The 15,929-nt window shown below is 46.5% G+C and overlaps 1 protein-coding gene across 10 annotated transcripts in view; it reads left to right on the top strand.

Annotated features, from left to right (window-relative positions):
* LOC140199965 (nuclear mitotic apparatus protein 1-like) overlaps positions 1-15,929 on the top strand; it is a 191,607-nt gene that overhangs the window by 125,847 nt on the left and 49,831 nt on the right. For all 10 annotated transcript variants that reach the window (XM_072262487.1, XM_072262488.1, XM_072262489.1 and 7 more), the window contains 3 exons: positions 2,919-3,059; positions 8,039-8,161; positions 9,786-12,719. In XM_072262487.1, coding sequence (XP_072118588.1) covers positions 2,919-3,059; positions 8,039-8,161; positions 9,786-12,719 — 3,198 coding nt within the window. The remainder of the gene's footprint in view (positions 1-2,918; positions 3,060-8,038; positions 8,162-9,785; positions 12,720-15,929) is intronic.

Below are 15,929 nucleotides of genomic sequence, written 5' to 3'. Positions count from 1 at the left end.
CTTTAATTTTGAAAGGGTACGTAGGTTTAGAGGATATTTACAAGATGGTTTGAGTCCTTACAAAGAACTGTATGATAGAAAAAGCGCAAGGCTCAGCAGTCAAGCAAGCCTTCCACATCAGCCACAGCAGACGACGAACCTCGACCTTCGACATCGAGACGGGCAGTCATAGGAGAAGATGAGCCGCCTGCTCTAATGGAAATAGACGACGAGATGACACCCCAATGTCCCACCACCCCAACACCCGGGCCCCGGACAGATACCGATTTGCAGAGAATGCAGCGGTAGCCAGGAGGCACACAGCACATCTTTAAGAAAAAAGCCAAAATAAACGTGCTAATTAATTAGGTGCTGCCCCACACGTAAATGTCAGCCCAGATCAGAGACGACGCAATCGGAAATCGGCACTGATCTGGGCCGACAATTACGTGTCGGGCGGCACCTAATTAATTAGCATGTTTATTTTGGCTTTTTTCTTAAAGATGTGCTGGATGCCTCCCGGCTACCGCACCACTGCATGCTTCGTGCCAGTGTATCGGTCGGCGGCCTGGACGGTGGAGGTCACTGCACCACCCCAACCTGCGACGACTCCGTCTAACACACCATCATCAGTGTGCTCGGCGCTGTCTTCCCAATTCCAGTAAGTGATACTACATTGTACATACATTACTTCTACTTTATATCAGCTGCGTATTTTTACGTGTTATTTGGTATGATTTGGCAGCTTCATAGCTTAAAGGTTACTGGAGAGAGTTTTTGCCAATAGCGCTTACGTGAGATTTTTGCTACCGAGAGCGCTTGTGTGAGATTTTCGCTTCGGCGAACAGTGCTGGCAATGATTGTGGAAAAGTATTTCTACTTTATATAGGCTGTGTATTTATCATATTATTCCGCCTTTTACTATATGTTACTGTTATTTTAGGCTTTATGTGTTATTTGGCATGATTTGGTACGTTATTTTTGGGTCTGCGAACGCTCACAAAATTTCCCCATATAAATAAATGGTAATTGCTTCTTCGCTTTATGACATTTCGGCCTACGAACCGTTTCATAGGAACGCTCTAACTTTGGATGGCGGGAGAAACCTGTAATGTTTTTAGGAACCCAGTGTGGTTTGATTCAGGCTGTTTGCTCCATTGACTGTTTTGTCTCTTTGTCTGCATCTCCTAAGATCCTGGCTGTTCCCGATAGATGTGATTAGATGACTTAGCAACATAGTGCGGCACAGATCTGAAATCTTCTGCTCTGTGTTTCCTGGCTGTTCCCGATAGATGTGATTAGATGACTTAGCAACATAGTGCGGAATGGGTCCTTCCAGCTCACAAGTCACACCGACCAGTATTTAAACCTACCTAATCACAGGATAATTTACAATGACCTGTACTGAGCTCCGACACCCGAGCTGTAATACTGTCAGGCCAACCACTGTGCTACCATGGTGCCCAGGTAATCTGCCTCAGTTGATAGAAGCCCTCATCTGGGTGAAACGGTGGCGTGTATATGATGACCCTTGTGTTGTTCAAGGAACGATATTGAGTGTGTCCAGAGGAGGTGCATATGAATGATTCCAGGTATAAAAGGATTAATATATGAGGGGTGTTTGATGGCTCTGAGCCTGTCCTCACTGGAGTTTAGAAGAATGAGGGGGTGATCTTAGTGAAACCTATTGAATATTGAAAGGCCTAGATAGAGAGTATGTGGAAAGGATGTTTCTTGTAGTGGGGAGTCTAGGGGCAGAGGGCACAGCCTTTAAATAGTGGATGTCCATATAGAATAGAGGTGAGGAGGGATTTCTTTAGCCATAGGGTGGTGAATCTGTGAAATTAATTGCCACAGACTGCTTTGGAGGCCATGTCATTGGGTATACTTAAAGAGAAGGTTGATAGGTTCATGATTAGTCAGGTTGTCAAAGGTTACAGGGAGAAGGCAGGAGAATGGAGTTAAATGTTGGAGTAGACTCAATGGGCCAAATGGCCTGATTCTGCTTCGATGTCTTAGGTCTTGTATAACAAAAAGGCAAGCTCATCAGCAGTTAGTTAATGAACTACATGCGTGTCAGTCTGTTTCTGGGCTTTGAATTATGTTTCATTGTCTGTGAGTGGTAAATACAATGAGCTGCTGTTCAGTAGGAGTGTTTCTCATCCATTACAGTCCCTGCATTTGTTCAGTTAATTGGTTCAGCAGTTGAAGAGACTTCTATTGTGAAGATTAAATTGATTGAGTACTGAAATAATCAGATCTACTACTAACTCATCATTCACAATTACGGTCGATCCATTATGCTGTCAACTGGCTGGACTTTAATCTCCATTACAATTAACGTTTGGTGGCATAGTAGTGTAGCAGTTAGCGCAATCACTTCACAGTACCCGTGATCTCTGACTGGCATTCGTTTCACCAGCGATCTCCAACTGGCGTTTGATTTGCACCGCTGTCTGTAAGGAGTTTGTATGTTGTCCCTGTGACCGCATGTGGTTATGTGGGTGCTCCAATTTCCTCGCACAGTCCAACGATGTACAGTTAGGGATAGTTGTGGGAATTCTATGTTGGTGATGGATGTGTGGCGACACTTAAGAGCTTGCCCCCACTACAATTCCTGGACTGTGTTGGCTATTGACACAAAAATAACACATTTCAATATGTTTCAATGTACATGTGACAAATAAAGCTGATCTCTAAAATGAAGTGAATATTTTGCTTTGAAAGCGCAGAATCTGTTGGGCTAAGACAGGCTGTTCACAGGTAGGCTGTTTCGTTTGTGTAACCTTTACTGTCAGCAGACATCACCTGTAGACTCAGTGGGTCAATTATCTGTCATCATTTGTTCACCTTATGACCTGTGGACCCAGCATCACTGGCATTGACCGTCCCACTTGGATCTCAGGTATCTTCAATCCTCTTTCCATCTTTTGCTGTAGGTTCGTGACTTGGGAAATCGGCTGGCACAATCGCAGAAGGCCCTGAACGAGCTGGCAGATGAGCATGAATCAGCCATGCCAATTTGGGAGGGAAAACAGAAGCAGCTGGAGAGTGATCTGCTCGTGGCCCTATCGGATAAAGTACGGTGTGTGTGTGTGTGTGTGTGTGTGTGTGTGTGTGTGTGTGAGAGCGCGCGCGCGCACACAACTGGAGAGTGATCTGTCTGTGAACCTGTCAGATAAAGTACGGTGTGTAACTCCTTACAGACAGCCCGTGCCGTAGCATAGCACAGTAGTATAACACCATTACAGCACCAGTGACCCAGGGGTTCAGTTCTGCCAATGTCTGTAAGGAATTTAATACATTCTCCCCATAACCACGTGGGTTTCCTCCAGGTGCTCCGATTTCCTCCTGCATGCCAAAGTCTTGCAGCTTAGCAGGTTAATTGGTCATATGGGTGAACTGTGAGGCACAAGCTCGTTGGACCAAAAGGACCTGTATCTCTAAATAAGAATAAATAAAACAGGGGGCCTGCATTTAAGCTCAGAGAACATAGATCAGTACAGTGCAGAAAAGGTCCTTCGGTCCACGATGTTGTGCTGACCTTTCAATCTGCTCAAAGATCAGTCTAACCTCTCCCTCTCTCCCACATAGCCCTCCATTTTTCTACCATCCATGTTCCCATCTGAAAGTCTCTTAAACGTCCCTAACGTATCTGCCCTACCACCACCCTGGCAGGTCTTTCCATGCACCCACCTGTCTGTATAAAAAAAACTTACCTCTGACATTCTCACCCTACCCCCCATCGCCTTAAAATTATACTTCCTCATATTAGCCATTTCCACCCTGGGAAAAAATCTCTGCCTGTCCACATGATATGTGCCTCTTATCATCTTGTACACCTCTAAGTCACCTTTCATCCTCCTTCACTCCAAAGAGAAAAGGCCTGTAATTCAGGCAGCATCCTGGTAAATCTCCTCTGCACCCTCTAAAGCTTCCATATCCTTCCTGTAACGAGATGACCAGAACTGAGAACAATATTCCAAGGGTTTTACAGAACTGCAACATTACTTCATGGCTCTTGAATTCAATCTCCCGACTAAAACATTGCCGTGTATGATAATACAGGGTCACAGATCGCAAGACACGAAGCCGCTCAGAAGTGTAGCGGTTTGCATAACCGCATCTCAGTACCAACAATCAGGGTTCAGTTTCCACTGCCATCACTAAGGATGATGCATTATTCACTTGACCATGTGGGATTCCTCCGGGAGCTTTGGTTTCCTCCAACATTCCAAAGGCATACGGGTTAGGATTAGTGAGCTGTGTGAAAGCACAGCAACATTTGTGGACTGCCCTCAGTATGTGAACCCTTGTATTTAATAACTGATAGAACCCCCTTTAGCAGCAATAACCTCCACCAAACGTTTCCTGTAGCTACTGATCACACTTGCACAATGGCGCGGAGGAACTTTAGACCATTCCTCCATACAAAACTGTTTCAATTCATTATTTCTGGGATACCTTGCATGAACAGCCCACTTCAGGTCATGTCACAGCTTCTCAATTGGGTTAAGGTCTAGACTCTGACTTGGCCATTCCAAAACACAATTTTTCTTCTTTTTAAACCATTCTGTTGTTGATTTACTCTTGTCTTTTGGATCATTGTCTTGTTGCATTATCCAGCTTCTAGTAAGCTTCAGGTGATGGACTGCTACCCTGACACTCTCCTGTAAAATGTCTTAATACAATTTTGAATTCATTGTTTCCTCAACAATTGCAACCTGTCCAGGCCCTGAGGCAGCAAAACAGCCCCAAACCATGATGCTCCTTCCACCATGCTTCACAGTTGGGATGAGGTTTTGGTGTTGGTGTGCAGTGCACTTTTTCCTCCAAACATAGTGGTGTGCATTTCTGCCAAAAAGTTTAACTTTTGTCTCATCTGTCCACAAAACATTGTCTCTGAAGCATTGTAGAACATCCAGGTGATCTTTTGCAATCTGGAGATGTGCAGCAATGTTGTTTTGTTGGAGAGCAGTGTTTTCCTCCGTGGTGTCCTTCCATGAACACCTTTTCTGTTCATTCTTATAGCGGACACATGAACAGAGACTTTTGCAGGTTTTTCTTCACCTCCTTCAGCATTGCATGTTGTGCTCTTGGTGTGATTTTTGCAGGATGTCCGCTCCAAGGGAGAGTAGCAACAGTAATGAGTTTACTCCATTTGCAGACAATTTCTCTTACTGTGGAATGACGAGCACACAGGTCTTTAGAAATGCTCTTGTAGCCTTTTTCAGCTTCACGCATCTCTACAATTTTTGTATGGTCCTCTGAAAGTTGTTTTGATCAAGGCATGGTCCACATAAACAGATCTTTCTTGTGAAGAGCAGGCGCTGTCAGTAACCTGACTTTATGTGTCTTTTTTTATAGGGCAGGGCAGCTCTACAACCCACACCTCCAATCTCATCTCATTGATTGGAACACTTTAGTGGAAGGCATTACCCCAGAGGTTCACAACTTTTTCACCTTAGACTGTGATTATTTAAATGGTGTACTCAGTATTGAAGAAAAGTACAATTGTTTGTGTGTTATTAGTTTAAGCAGATTGTGTTTGTCTATTACTGAAACTTAGATGAAGATCAGATCACATTTTATGAGTAATTAATACAGAAAACTAGGTAATTCCAAAGGGATCACAAACTTTTTCTTGCAACTGTATATGTCACCATATACAACCCTGAGATTTATTTTCTTGTAAGCATTCACAGTAATTCAACTCAGCTTTAATTGTCATTTAACCATGTATGAATACTGATGAATATAGCCAAACGAGACGGTGTTACAATGGGGTCAAGGTACAAAGCCACGTCACCAACAGTCACACTCAGTAAGCACACACAAGATCACACTCATGTGATAAGAGTCCCAAGGCCCACCTTTCAATCGCCCCCTCCTCCTGTGATGCCTAGCTTGATGCATAGAAGTCAATAAACCAATTAGGATATCAGTAAGATTACAACAATGCAAAATATAAATGTGTATATACAGTAACAGACCCCCTAGCCCACTGATATCATGTGTTGACTGGCCCCCGACACCATGGTTTTGAGGCCCAGTCCTTGTTCCAACACTCAGTTCCCGCTCGGCAAATCATGGCTTTGAGGCCAGCTGAATATTAGTAAAAACACAACCAGACAAATATGTGTGTGTACTGTATTGTCCAGACCCCCTCACCTCTGACAGCTGCGGCTTGACGCCCAAGTCCATTTTGAATGCCGCTAAAAAACCTGCAGGCAGCCACAACAGAGCTGGCCTTCCGCTGAGTGAAACCTCGGGAGGGCAGCTCCGACTCCATTCTGGACACTGTGCTACCACCCCCAGAGAAGCACACTAGCTTTGTAAATGCAAGAAACACAATAGACTCATTGGGAAAAATGCACACAAGGCAGACAAACAACCAATTTGCAAAAGACAGCAAAGTGTGCAAATATTAAAAGAGAAACACCAAAATAGTAATAATAAATAAACAATTAATATCAAGGAGATGAGATGAAGAGTCTTTGAAAGTGAACCCATAAGCTGGTGAGGCCCAGCCCTTGCCCCGACTCTTAGTTCCTGCTAGGCAAATCTGTGGCTTTGAGGCCCAGTCAATAGTTCAGTGTTGGGATGTGTGAAGCTGAGTAACATTATCCCTTCCGGTTCAACAGCTGATAGTTGATGGCTCACGTGTGACAAATAAAGCTAATCTTAAATCTCTTAATCTTTAGAAGGCAGCATGAACAAGGTTTGTATTTTCTTTAGAATGAAGAGGTTCACTGTTTATTAGTATAGAGATACCATAAGACATAGGAACAGAATTAGCCGTTCAGCTCATTGAGCATCAATACAGCATGGCCCAGTTGCACCCATGTGACCTGTTAACCTACTAATCGGAACGTCCTTAGAATTTGGGAGAAAACAGGAGCACCTGGAGGAATACCGCAGGTAGAACGTACAAACTCCTAATAGGCGGAATCGAACCTATGTTGTTGGCACCGTAATACTGTTACACTAGCTGTACACTATTGTGTCGCCCTTGGGATGAAATGATTCATTATTTACATGTGAACAAGTTGAGGCCAAGGGTACAGCTGTCTTGTTAACTAGAGTCAGCTGGTGCTGGGTAACACTTGTTCACACCTTCCTGTAGGTTCTGTGAGAGCTGGGCATTGGGGCGAGGTGGCCAGGTGGAAACTTTCAGGCCAGGATTATTTGAACTTTGTTGGTGAGAGACATGGAGGAACTGGTCAGTTCTGTACACTGCACTTGGTCCCAGTGGCCTTGTGTAATGTGGAGTTTGATACTGTCCTACATCCTTCACCCAAACCCAAATAGATGAGAAGTTAAGTCTGAGTTTGCCTGATCAGATGCTGTGTGCACAACTCTAAGATCTGCTTGACAGCAGCTATTGCCAGCAAGAAGAATTACCCAACTGATCACCTCACTTAGTGTTCATGGCAATGAAAGGGTTAATATATGAGAAGCATTTGATGGTTCTGGGCTTTCACTCACTAGAGTTTAGAAGAATGAAGGGGGGATCTTATTGAAACCTATTCAATATTGAAAGGCCTAGATAGGTGGATGTGGAGACGGTGTTTCCTTCAGTAGGAGAGTCTAGGATCAGAGTACACAGCCTCAGAATACAAGGACATTCATTTAGAACAGAGATGAAGGGGAATTTCTTTAGCCAGAGGACGGAGAGTCTGGAATTCATTGCCAGAGAAGGCTGTGAAGACAAGTCATATATTTAAAGCAGAGACTGACAGGTTCTTGGTTAGTAAGGTGTCAAAGGTTATGGGGTGAAGGAGAGAGAGGGTAAATCTGCCATAATGGAATAGCGGAGCAGACTCGATAGACCAAAAGACCAAATTCTGCTCCTGTGTTTTATAGTCCTTGCTATGTGCACATTGGATAGGCTGGTTTGAAACAAAAATACATTCTGTGTGACTGGAGTGGCTTCAAGTTGCATGTTTGCTTTGTGTCCTGTGTGGGTGTGTGTGAGAGAGAGGGAGGGGGAGAGACTGTTGTGAATATTCATCTTTCTAATTATGGTTCTTTGTCTCTGTGCGTGTGTGTGTGTCAGAAACTGATGGAGGAAAGGATACAGATATTGGAAGGGAAAATATCGTTGATGGAAGATAAACTGGCAGCAGCTGGGGAGAGTTCAAGTGAAGTGAAAGGAGAGGTGATCGGTGATGTTCTTCAGGTAGGTCACATTCAAACATGTAAGGACTTGGAACCACTGGCCCTCTGGAATTTTTTGATGTAGTTTTCTTTTGAACTTTCCTCATTAAACAGGGTTATATTGTGAGAAACGCACAGAGTGCAGGAGGAACAGAGTTTTGTACCTTGAGGGCCTGGTTAGTTTGGTCTGTGAAGGTAGTGAGTGGCTGACCATAGTCAATTGGAAAATGGCTTCCATTTCAAAAGCAACACAGATAAAACTCAGCAGGTCAGGCAGCGTCTATGGAGGAGGACTGGAAAGAAAAGGGGTAGAAGCCAAAATAAGAATATGGTGCGAGGGAAAGGAGTACCAGGTGACAGGTGAGGCAGTAGTTGGGTGAGTGAGAGAGGAGAAGGAAGTTTAAAACTGGGAGGTGATAGATGTAAGAAGGGCTGAGAAGAAAGAATCTGATAGGAGAGGAGAGTGGATTGTGGGGGAAAGGGAGAAGGGACACCGGAGGGGGTGAGGAGAAGAGAAGGGCTGCGAATAAAACCGAACTGGGGTTTGGAAAAGAGAGAGAGAGGGTGGGGAAATTACTGGAAGTCAGAGAAATGGATGTTTATGCCATCAGGTTGGAGGCTACCCAGATGGAATATGAAGTGTTGCTCCTCCAACCTGGCAGTGTAGGAGGCCGTGGACAAACATATCAGAATGGGAAGTCATATTGAAATGGCATTTCTGAAGCACTGTTTACAAAGCTTGGCCAATGCTAATAGCATTTACCGGTGAAGTATTTCTGAAGTGTTTTCATTGCTTCAGTTAAACCAAGGTCCTACAAACAATTGGATAATCAGACGCTATATTGTGTAGTGACACGGTTGAGAGCAGGACCGTTCTTTAGTGATCCAGAGAGGACAAAGGCTGCCTGGGGTTAACGTTTTGAACATAGACCATTACAGCACAGTACAGGCCCTTTGGCCCACAATGTTATGTCAACCTTTTAACCGAAGATGAACCTATCCCTTCCCTACTACAAAGCGTTCCATTTTTCTATCATCCATGAGCCTTTCTAAGAGTTTCTTAAATTTCCCTGATGTATCTGTTTCTATCATCACCCTTGGCAATCCATTCCACGTACCCTGCATTCTCTGTGTAAAAAAGAACACAGATGTCCCTCCTATACTTTCTTCCAATCACATTAAATTTATGCCCCTTCATATTAGCCATTTGCACCCTAGGAAAAACCTCTGGCTGCCCACACTATCTATGCCACTTATCAGCTTAGACACCTCTACCAAGTCACCTTTCATCCTCCTCTGCTCCAGAGAGAAAAGCCCGAGCTCACTCAACTTCTCCTCATAACATATGCTCTCTAATCCAGGCAGCATCCTGCTAAATTTCCTCTGCCCCTTCTTTAAAGTTACCACATCCTTCCTATAACGAGGCAATCAGAACTGAGCACAAAGAGCATTTTTTTAATATTATTCTTTATAATGTTTTTGGTTGCATGTTGTACCCTGACCAACACAGCACAGCAAATTCCTAATATATGTCAATGTATATGGTGAATAAAGTTTATCCTTGATATTGCTTAAGATTTCCAACATCCTAATCTTATGATCAAAGTGTAAATTTTGTTTTTGTCCACCCCCTCCCCCCATTGCAGCTGGAAGCTTTGAAGTTGGAGGTCTCACAGCTGACAGCGAAAGCAGCCGAACTTGAACAAGAGACCACGCTTCACAAGGAGGAGAAGAGCCACCTCGCCGAGACAGTCGACAGCCTCAAGCAGTCCATCGCGGAGCTGATGGACCAGAAGGAAGTGCTTGAGCAGGAGGCACGGGTTCAGGAGGAGCAGCTGTTGGGGCAGCTGGACACCCTAAACGTGGAGATTCTCAAAACAAACAACTCCCTGATGCAAAAGGAGCTGGAGTTGGAGGAGGAGAAGAGGCTGCGTCACCAGCTGGCCGAGGACTCCCAGAGCAAGGAGCAGGCAGTCCTTGATCTCCGCTCCAAGCTGGAGAGCCTCGGCGAGACCCTGCAGGCTAAAGAAGAAACACTACAGGCCTTTGAGCAGCGGCTGGAGGCCGAGCGGGAGAGCGCACTGCAGCAAATGGCGGCCCTTAAGCAAGAGTCTGAGAGGATTTGCAGCGAGAAGGTTTCGGTCGTCACACAGTATGAAACTCTGAAGGCGGAGAAGGAGAGCGAAATGGAAAGGCTCAATAAACAGATACAGTTGCTGGAAAGTAACCATGTGGGCATCGAAAGCCTAGAGCGGGAGAGGAATGAGTTAATGGAGAAGGTGCAGATGTTGGACACACAGGTCGCAGAGGTGACGTCTGAAAACCAGAACCTTCAGACGGCCTGCAGTGCTCACAAGCAGAGCCATTCCGAGAAGGTTGCAGCCCTGAAAGTGGAGTTGCAGAAGACCAGAGAGGAATTGGAGGATCACAAGATCAGGCTGGTGGGCCTTGCTGATGCAGCTCAAAATAATGAGGCCCTCCGGGAGCAGCTTGCCTCCCTGCAGAGTGCAGTTGAAGGGCTGGAGGGAGAGAGGAGGCAGTGGGAAGAGACACGGGCCTCTGAAACCCAGCAGCGTTGCCAGCTGACTCAGGAGCTGAAGGAGCTGAGAGAAGAACGAGATGGAGCCAAGGCCCAGTTATCTGAGCAACTGAAGCTTCAGGAGTTGGCTCAGGCCACGGCCAAGCAGTCGATGAACGAGCAGCTCGAGAAGTCAGCAGAGCTGCAGAGTAACCTTTCGAATGCTCTGAAGATGGTCGAGGAGAGAGAAAAAGAGGGAGAGAAGCTCCATAAAGAGGCCACCTCCTGGAAGGAGAAGTTTGAGGCTGCCCGGCAGCAGCAGGCCGAGTTGGACAGGGCAGTCGTGGACCTGAAGGAGGCGAGGGAAAAGGCTGAGGCTGAGCTGTCGGAAGAGAGGGCAAAGAATGGCCAGCTCGAGGGCCGCCTGGCTAAGCTGGAAGCCAGCCAAGAGGGGAAGGTCTCAGTGCCGGAGAGCGAATTCTCGCAGTTGAGAGCTGCCGCAGCTCTGGAGGCTGAGGCGAGGGCTGAAGCGGCCAGCTGGCGGCAGAAGCTGGAAGCTGCCGAGAATGAGGCATCTGAGCGCCTATCACAGGCAGAAGAGAAAGCCAGGAAGAGCAGTGCTGAGCTGGAGCAGGCGTGCCGAGAGCTGGCAGAGGCGCGAGCTGGGCTGGAGGAGCAGAAGGGGCGACTCTCCGAGCTGGAGGCTAAGCTGGAGGGAGCACGGAGGGCGGAAAGCGAGGAGGAGGCATGCCGGGATCAGCTGGAGGCTGAGCTGGGGGCGCTGCGTGATGAGCTACAGGACCTGAGGAAGGCAGAGGACGAGCGGCAGGGGGAGAGTGCTGCAACCATATCTGAACTGGAGGCTGAGAGGGCGAGAAGAGCCGAGCTCCAGCAGACTGTCAAGAGGCAGCACGAGCAGCTGGAGGCCGCGAAGGTGAAGGCAGCCAGCCAGGAGAGCGAGCTGGCCCGGTACGCCCAGGCTTGCACTGAGAGGGAAGGAGAGTTGGCAGAGCTCAAGTCCAAGATAGCAGCCAGTGAGGAGGCAGGGCGCCGGGCTGGGCAGAGGGCCGAGGCAGCTGAGCAAGAGCTGCGCTCCTCCCTCAGCCTGCGCCAAGAGAGGGAGGCCGACCTAGAGGCCTTGCGATCGCGTGTGGCCCAGCTGGAGGGCGAGTGCGATGGGAAGCAGAGCGAGCTGGCCCGCTTGGAAGCAGAACTCCAGGGTGTGCTGCAGGAGAAAGAGGCGACGGAACAGGCCCAGAACCGTGAGCTGGACCTGCGGCGGGAGGAGTTGGAGCAGGAGAGAAAGAAAGTGCACGCTCTCGAGCTGGAGGTCTCAGCCTGGCGGGGCAAGCTCACGGGTGAGCAGAAGGAGAGCACCAGGCTGAGGGAGGAGGTGACGGTAGCGATGGAGGCGGAAGGGAGGTTGCGAAAAGAACTGGAGGCCCTACGAGAGGAGCAGGCACGACAGAGGGACTCAGCTGCCAGACTGCAGGATGAGGAGGCTGCCACCCAGAGGCAGGCCATCCAGGCCCTGCAAGAGCAGGTAGCTTCAGGGAACCGGCTGGTGGCGGAGCTACAGCAGCAGGCTCGGGCGGAGCAGGAGAGCAGTTCCCAGAAGGAGGCCGAGCTGGCCCAGCTCCGTGGAGAAGTGGCCAAGGCCCAGTGCCAGCTGAACGAGGCAGAGTCCCAGCGGCGAGCCGCGGTTGAGCGGCTGGAGAGGCAACTGGGCGAGCTGAGGGCCGACGCGGGACAGCTGAGCACCGTGCAGGGGCGTTGCCAGCAGCAGCAACAGGAAATCCAGCAGCTCCAGCAGACGAGCAGCCAGCTGGCCGCAACGAGAGGGAAGCTGGAGGCTGAGCTGGCTGAGGCCCGCGAGGCTCACGCCAAGCAGCTGAGCCAGCTCACCGCCCAGCACATGGAGGAGCAGGCCGCCAGTCGGCAGAGAGAAGATGAAAGCCGGAGGAAAATAGAAGAGGTGACCAGCAAGTACGAGAAGGCGAAGGCCAAGGTTTTGGAAGACAAGCGCAAGTTTCAGGAAGAACAAGAGCAGCTAATTGCGCAGGTAAGTGAGTAACTGATTCATCATTGTACATGTACTGTTGTGACTGTGGTCAAAGTCACTGAAGAGACACTGGTGATATATCAGTCGTTATTCAGCAAGGTACTGTCAGTAGGCGCTCACAAACCCAAAGGTACGTCACATTTTTATCCCCTTGAGGTCAAAGGTAACAGCTGAATTTCAGGACTTAAAATGACATTGTTCTTTCACAATCAGATCTGAATTAAGACCATAAGACATATGAGCAAACTAGGCTATTTGGCCCATTGAGTCTGCTTCCCCATTTAATTGTGGTTGATCCTTTTTTTTTAACCTCCTCAGCCCCATTCTCCAGTCCTCTCTCTGTAACCTTTGATGCATTGTCCAATTCTGAACCTATCAGTCGCTGCCTTAAATACACCCAACGACCTGGCCTCCACAGCTTCCTGTGGTAATGAATTCCACAAATTTATCACCCTCTGGCTAAAGAAATTTCTCCACATCTCTGTTTTAAATGGATGGTGCTCTATCCTGAACCTGTCCCCTCTTATCCTAGACTCCCCATGAAGGGAAACATCCTTTCACATCTACTCTGTCTAGGCCTTTCAATGTTCAAAAGGTTTCAGTGAGATCCCCCCTTATCCAGTGAGTACAGACACAGAGTCATGAAACGTTCCTCGTATGACAACCCTTTCATTCCTGGAATCGTCCTTGTGAACCTTCTCTGGTCCCTTCCTAATGCCAGCACATCTTTTCTTAGGTAGGAGTCCAAAACTGTTCACAATACTCAAGATGAAGCCTCACCAGTGCCTTATAAAGCCTCAGCATCACATCCCTGCTCTTGTATTCTAGACCTCTTGAAGTGAATGCTAACATGGCATTTGCCTTCCTCACCATTGACTCGACCTGCAAGTTAACCTTTAGGATGTTCACAAGGACTCCCAAGTCCCTTCGCATCTCAGATTTTAGGATTTTCTCCTAGTTTAGAAAATAGTCCGCACGTTTATTTCTACTACCAAAGTGCATGAACGTGCATTTTCCAACATTGTATTTCTTGCCCATTCTAATCTGTTTTAAGTCCTTCTGCAGCCTACCTGTTACCTCAACACTACCTGCCCCTCCACCAATCTTTGTATCATTTGCAAACTTGTTCTATCATCCTAATCACTGATATACAGCATAAAAAGAAGCAGTCCCAACACTGACCCCTGAGAAACACCACTAGTCGCTGGCAGCCAACCAGAAAAGGATCTTTTTATTCCCACACGCTGCCTCCTACGAATCAGTTAATGCTCTAACCATGCCAGTAACTTTCCTGTAATACCATTAGCTCTTAACTTGTAAGCAGCCTCGTGTATCACCTTGTCAAAAGCCTTCTGAAAGTTCAAATATACATCCACTGCATCCTTTTTATCTATCCTACTTGTAATCTCAAAGAATTCCAACAGGTTTGTCAGGCAAAATTTTCCCTTGAGGAAACCATAAACCATACTGAGTTTGCCCTATCTTGTCCTGTGTCACCAAATACTCCATAACCTCATGCTTACCAATTGACTGTAACATCTGAGGTCAGGCTAACTGGTCTATAATTTCCTTTCTGCTGCCTTCCTCCTTTCTTAAAGAGTGGAGTGACATTTGCAGCTTTCCAGTCCTCTGGCATCATGCCAGAGTCCAGTGATCTTTGAAAGATAATTTCTAATGCCACCACAATCTCCACTACCTCTTTCAGAACCCTAGGTGCAGTTCATCTGGGTTATGAATCCTTAGGTCTTTCTACTTTTTGAGCATCTTCTCCCTTGTAATAGTAACTGCATTCACTTTTCTTCCCTCACACCCTTCAATATCTGGCACACTGCTAGTGTCTTCCACAGTGAAAACGGATACAAAATACTCGTTTAGTTCATCTGTCATCTCTTTGTCCACTGTTATTATTTCTCTGGCTTCATTTTCTAGTAGTCCTATATCCACTCTCATCTCTCTTTTATTTTTTACATACTTGAAAAAGCTATTACTATCCACTTTGATATAGCTTGCTTTCATATGTCATCTTTTCCCTCCGAATGATTCTTTTAGTTGCTCTCTGTAGGTTTTAAAAGCTTCCCGATCCTCTGACTTACCACTAATTTTTGCTTTGTTGTATGCCCTCTCTTTTGCTTTTACATTAGCTATGACTGCCTTTTTCAGCCACGGTTGTACTATTTTGCCACTTGAGTATTTCTTTGTTTTTGGAGTGCATCTATCCTGCACCTTCCTCATTTTTCTCAGAAATGCACACCATTGCTGCTCTGCTGTCATCCCTGCCAGCAGCTCCTTCCGATTTACTTTGGCCAACTTCTCTCTGATACCACTGTAATTTCCTTTACTTCACTGAAATACTGCCACATCAGACTTTACTTTTTCCCTATAAAATTCCAAGTTAAACTCAATCATATTATGATAATTGTCTCCCAAGGGTTCTTTTACCTTAACCTCCCTAATAACCTCCAGTTCATTAGATAACACCCAATCCAGTATAGCCCATCCCCTCGTAAGCTCAATGACAAACTACTCTAAAAAGCCATCTTGTAGGTATTCAACAAACTCACTCTTGAGATCATTACCAACCTGATTTTCCCAATTGACCTGCGCATGTTGCAATCTCCCATGACTATCATATCATTGCCCTTTTGATACCCCTTTTCTATTTCCCGTTCTAATCTGTGGTTCACCTCCCAGCTACTGTTGGGAGGCCTGTATATAACAGGCATCCTTTGAATTGTATATGCAGTGGGAGACACCTCTGTGTGTTCAAACATCTGTGCTAGGACAAACTCATGACAAAAAATTTCTTAAAAACTTTGGATGAGAGAGATCCCAGATGCCCAAAATAAATGTTTGTTTAGTGTAGAGGTATGCTCTTCTCTTCAATTTACTGCTTGTCATTAACAATCCACATTAAGAATAGAAGGTTGGTCCTTTGTGAATTAGTATCTGCTGCGATGACACACAGGTTGGGGGTGTTGTGGATAGTGTGGAGGGTTGTCAGAGATTACAGTGGGACATTGATAGGATGCAAAACTGGGCTGAGAAGTGGCAGATGGAGTTCAACCCAGATAAGTGTGAGGTGGTTCATTTTGGTAGGTCAAATATGATGGCAGAATATGGTATTAATGGTATTAAGACTCTTGGCAGTGTGGAGGATCAGAGGGATCTTGGGGTCCGAGTCCATAGGACACTCAAAGCAGCTGCGCAGGT

Source organism: Mobula birostris, chromosome 7 (genome assembly GCF_030028105.1).
Source record: "Mobula birostris isolate sMobBir1 chromosome 7, sMobBir1.hap1, whole genome shotgun sequence".
NCBI classification, from domain to species: domain Eukaryota; kingdom Metazoa; phylum Chordata; class Chondrichthyes; order Myliobatiformes; family Myliobatidae; genus Mobula; species Mobula birostris.
This window is presented reverse-complemented; position numbering and strand designations above follow the sequence as displayed.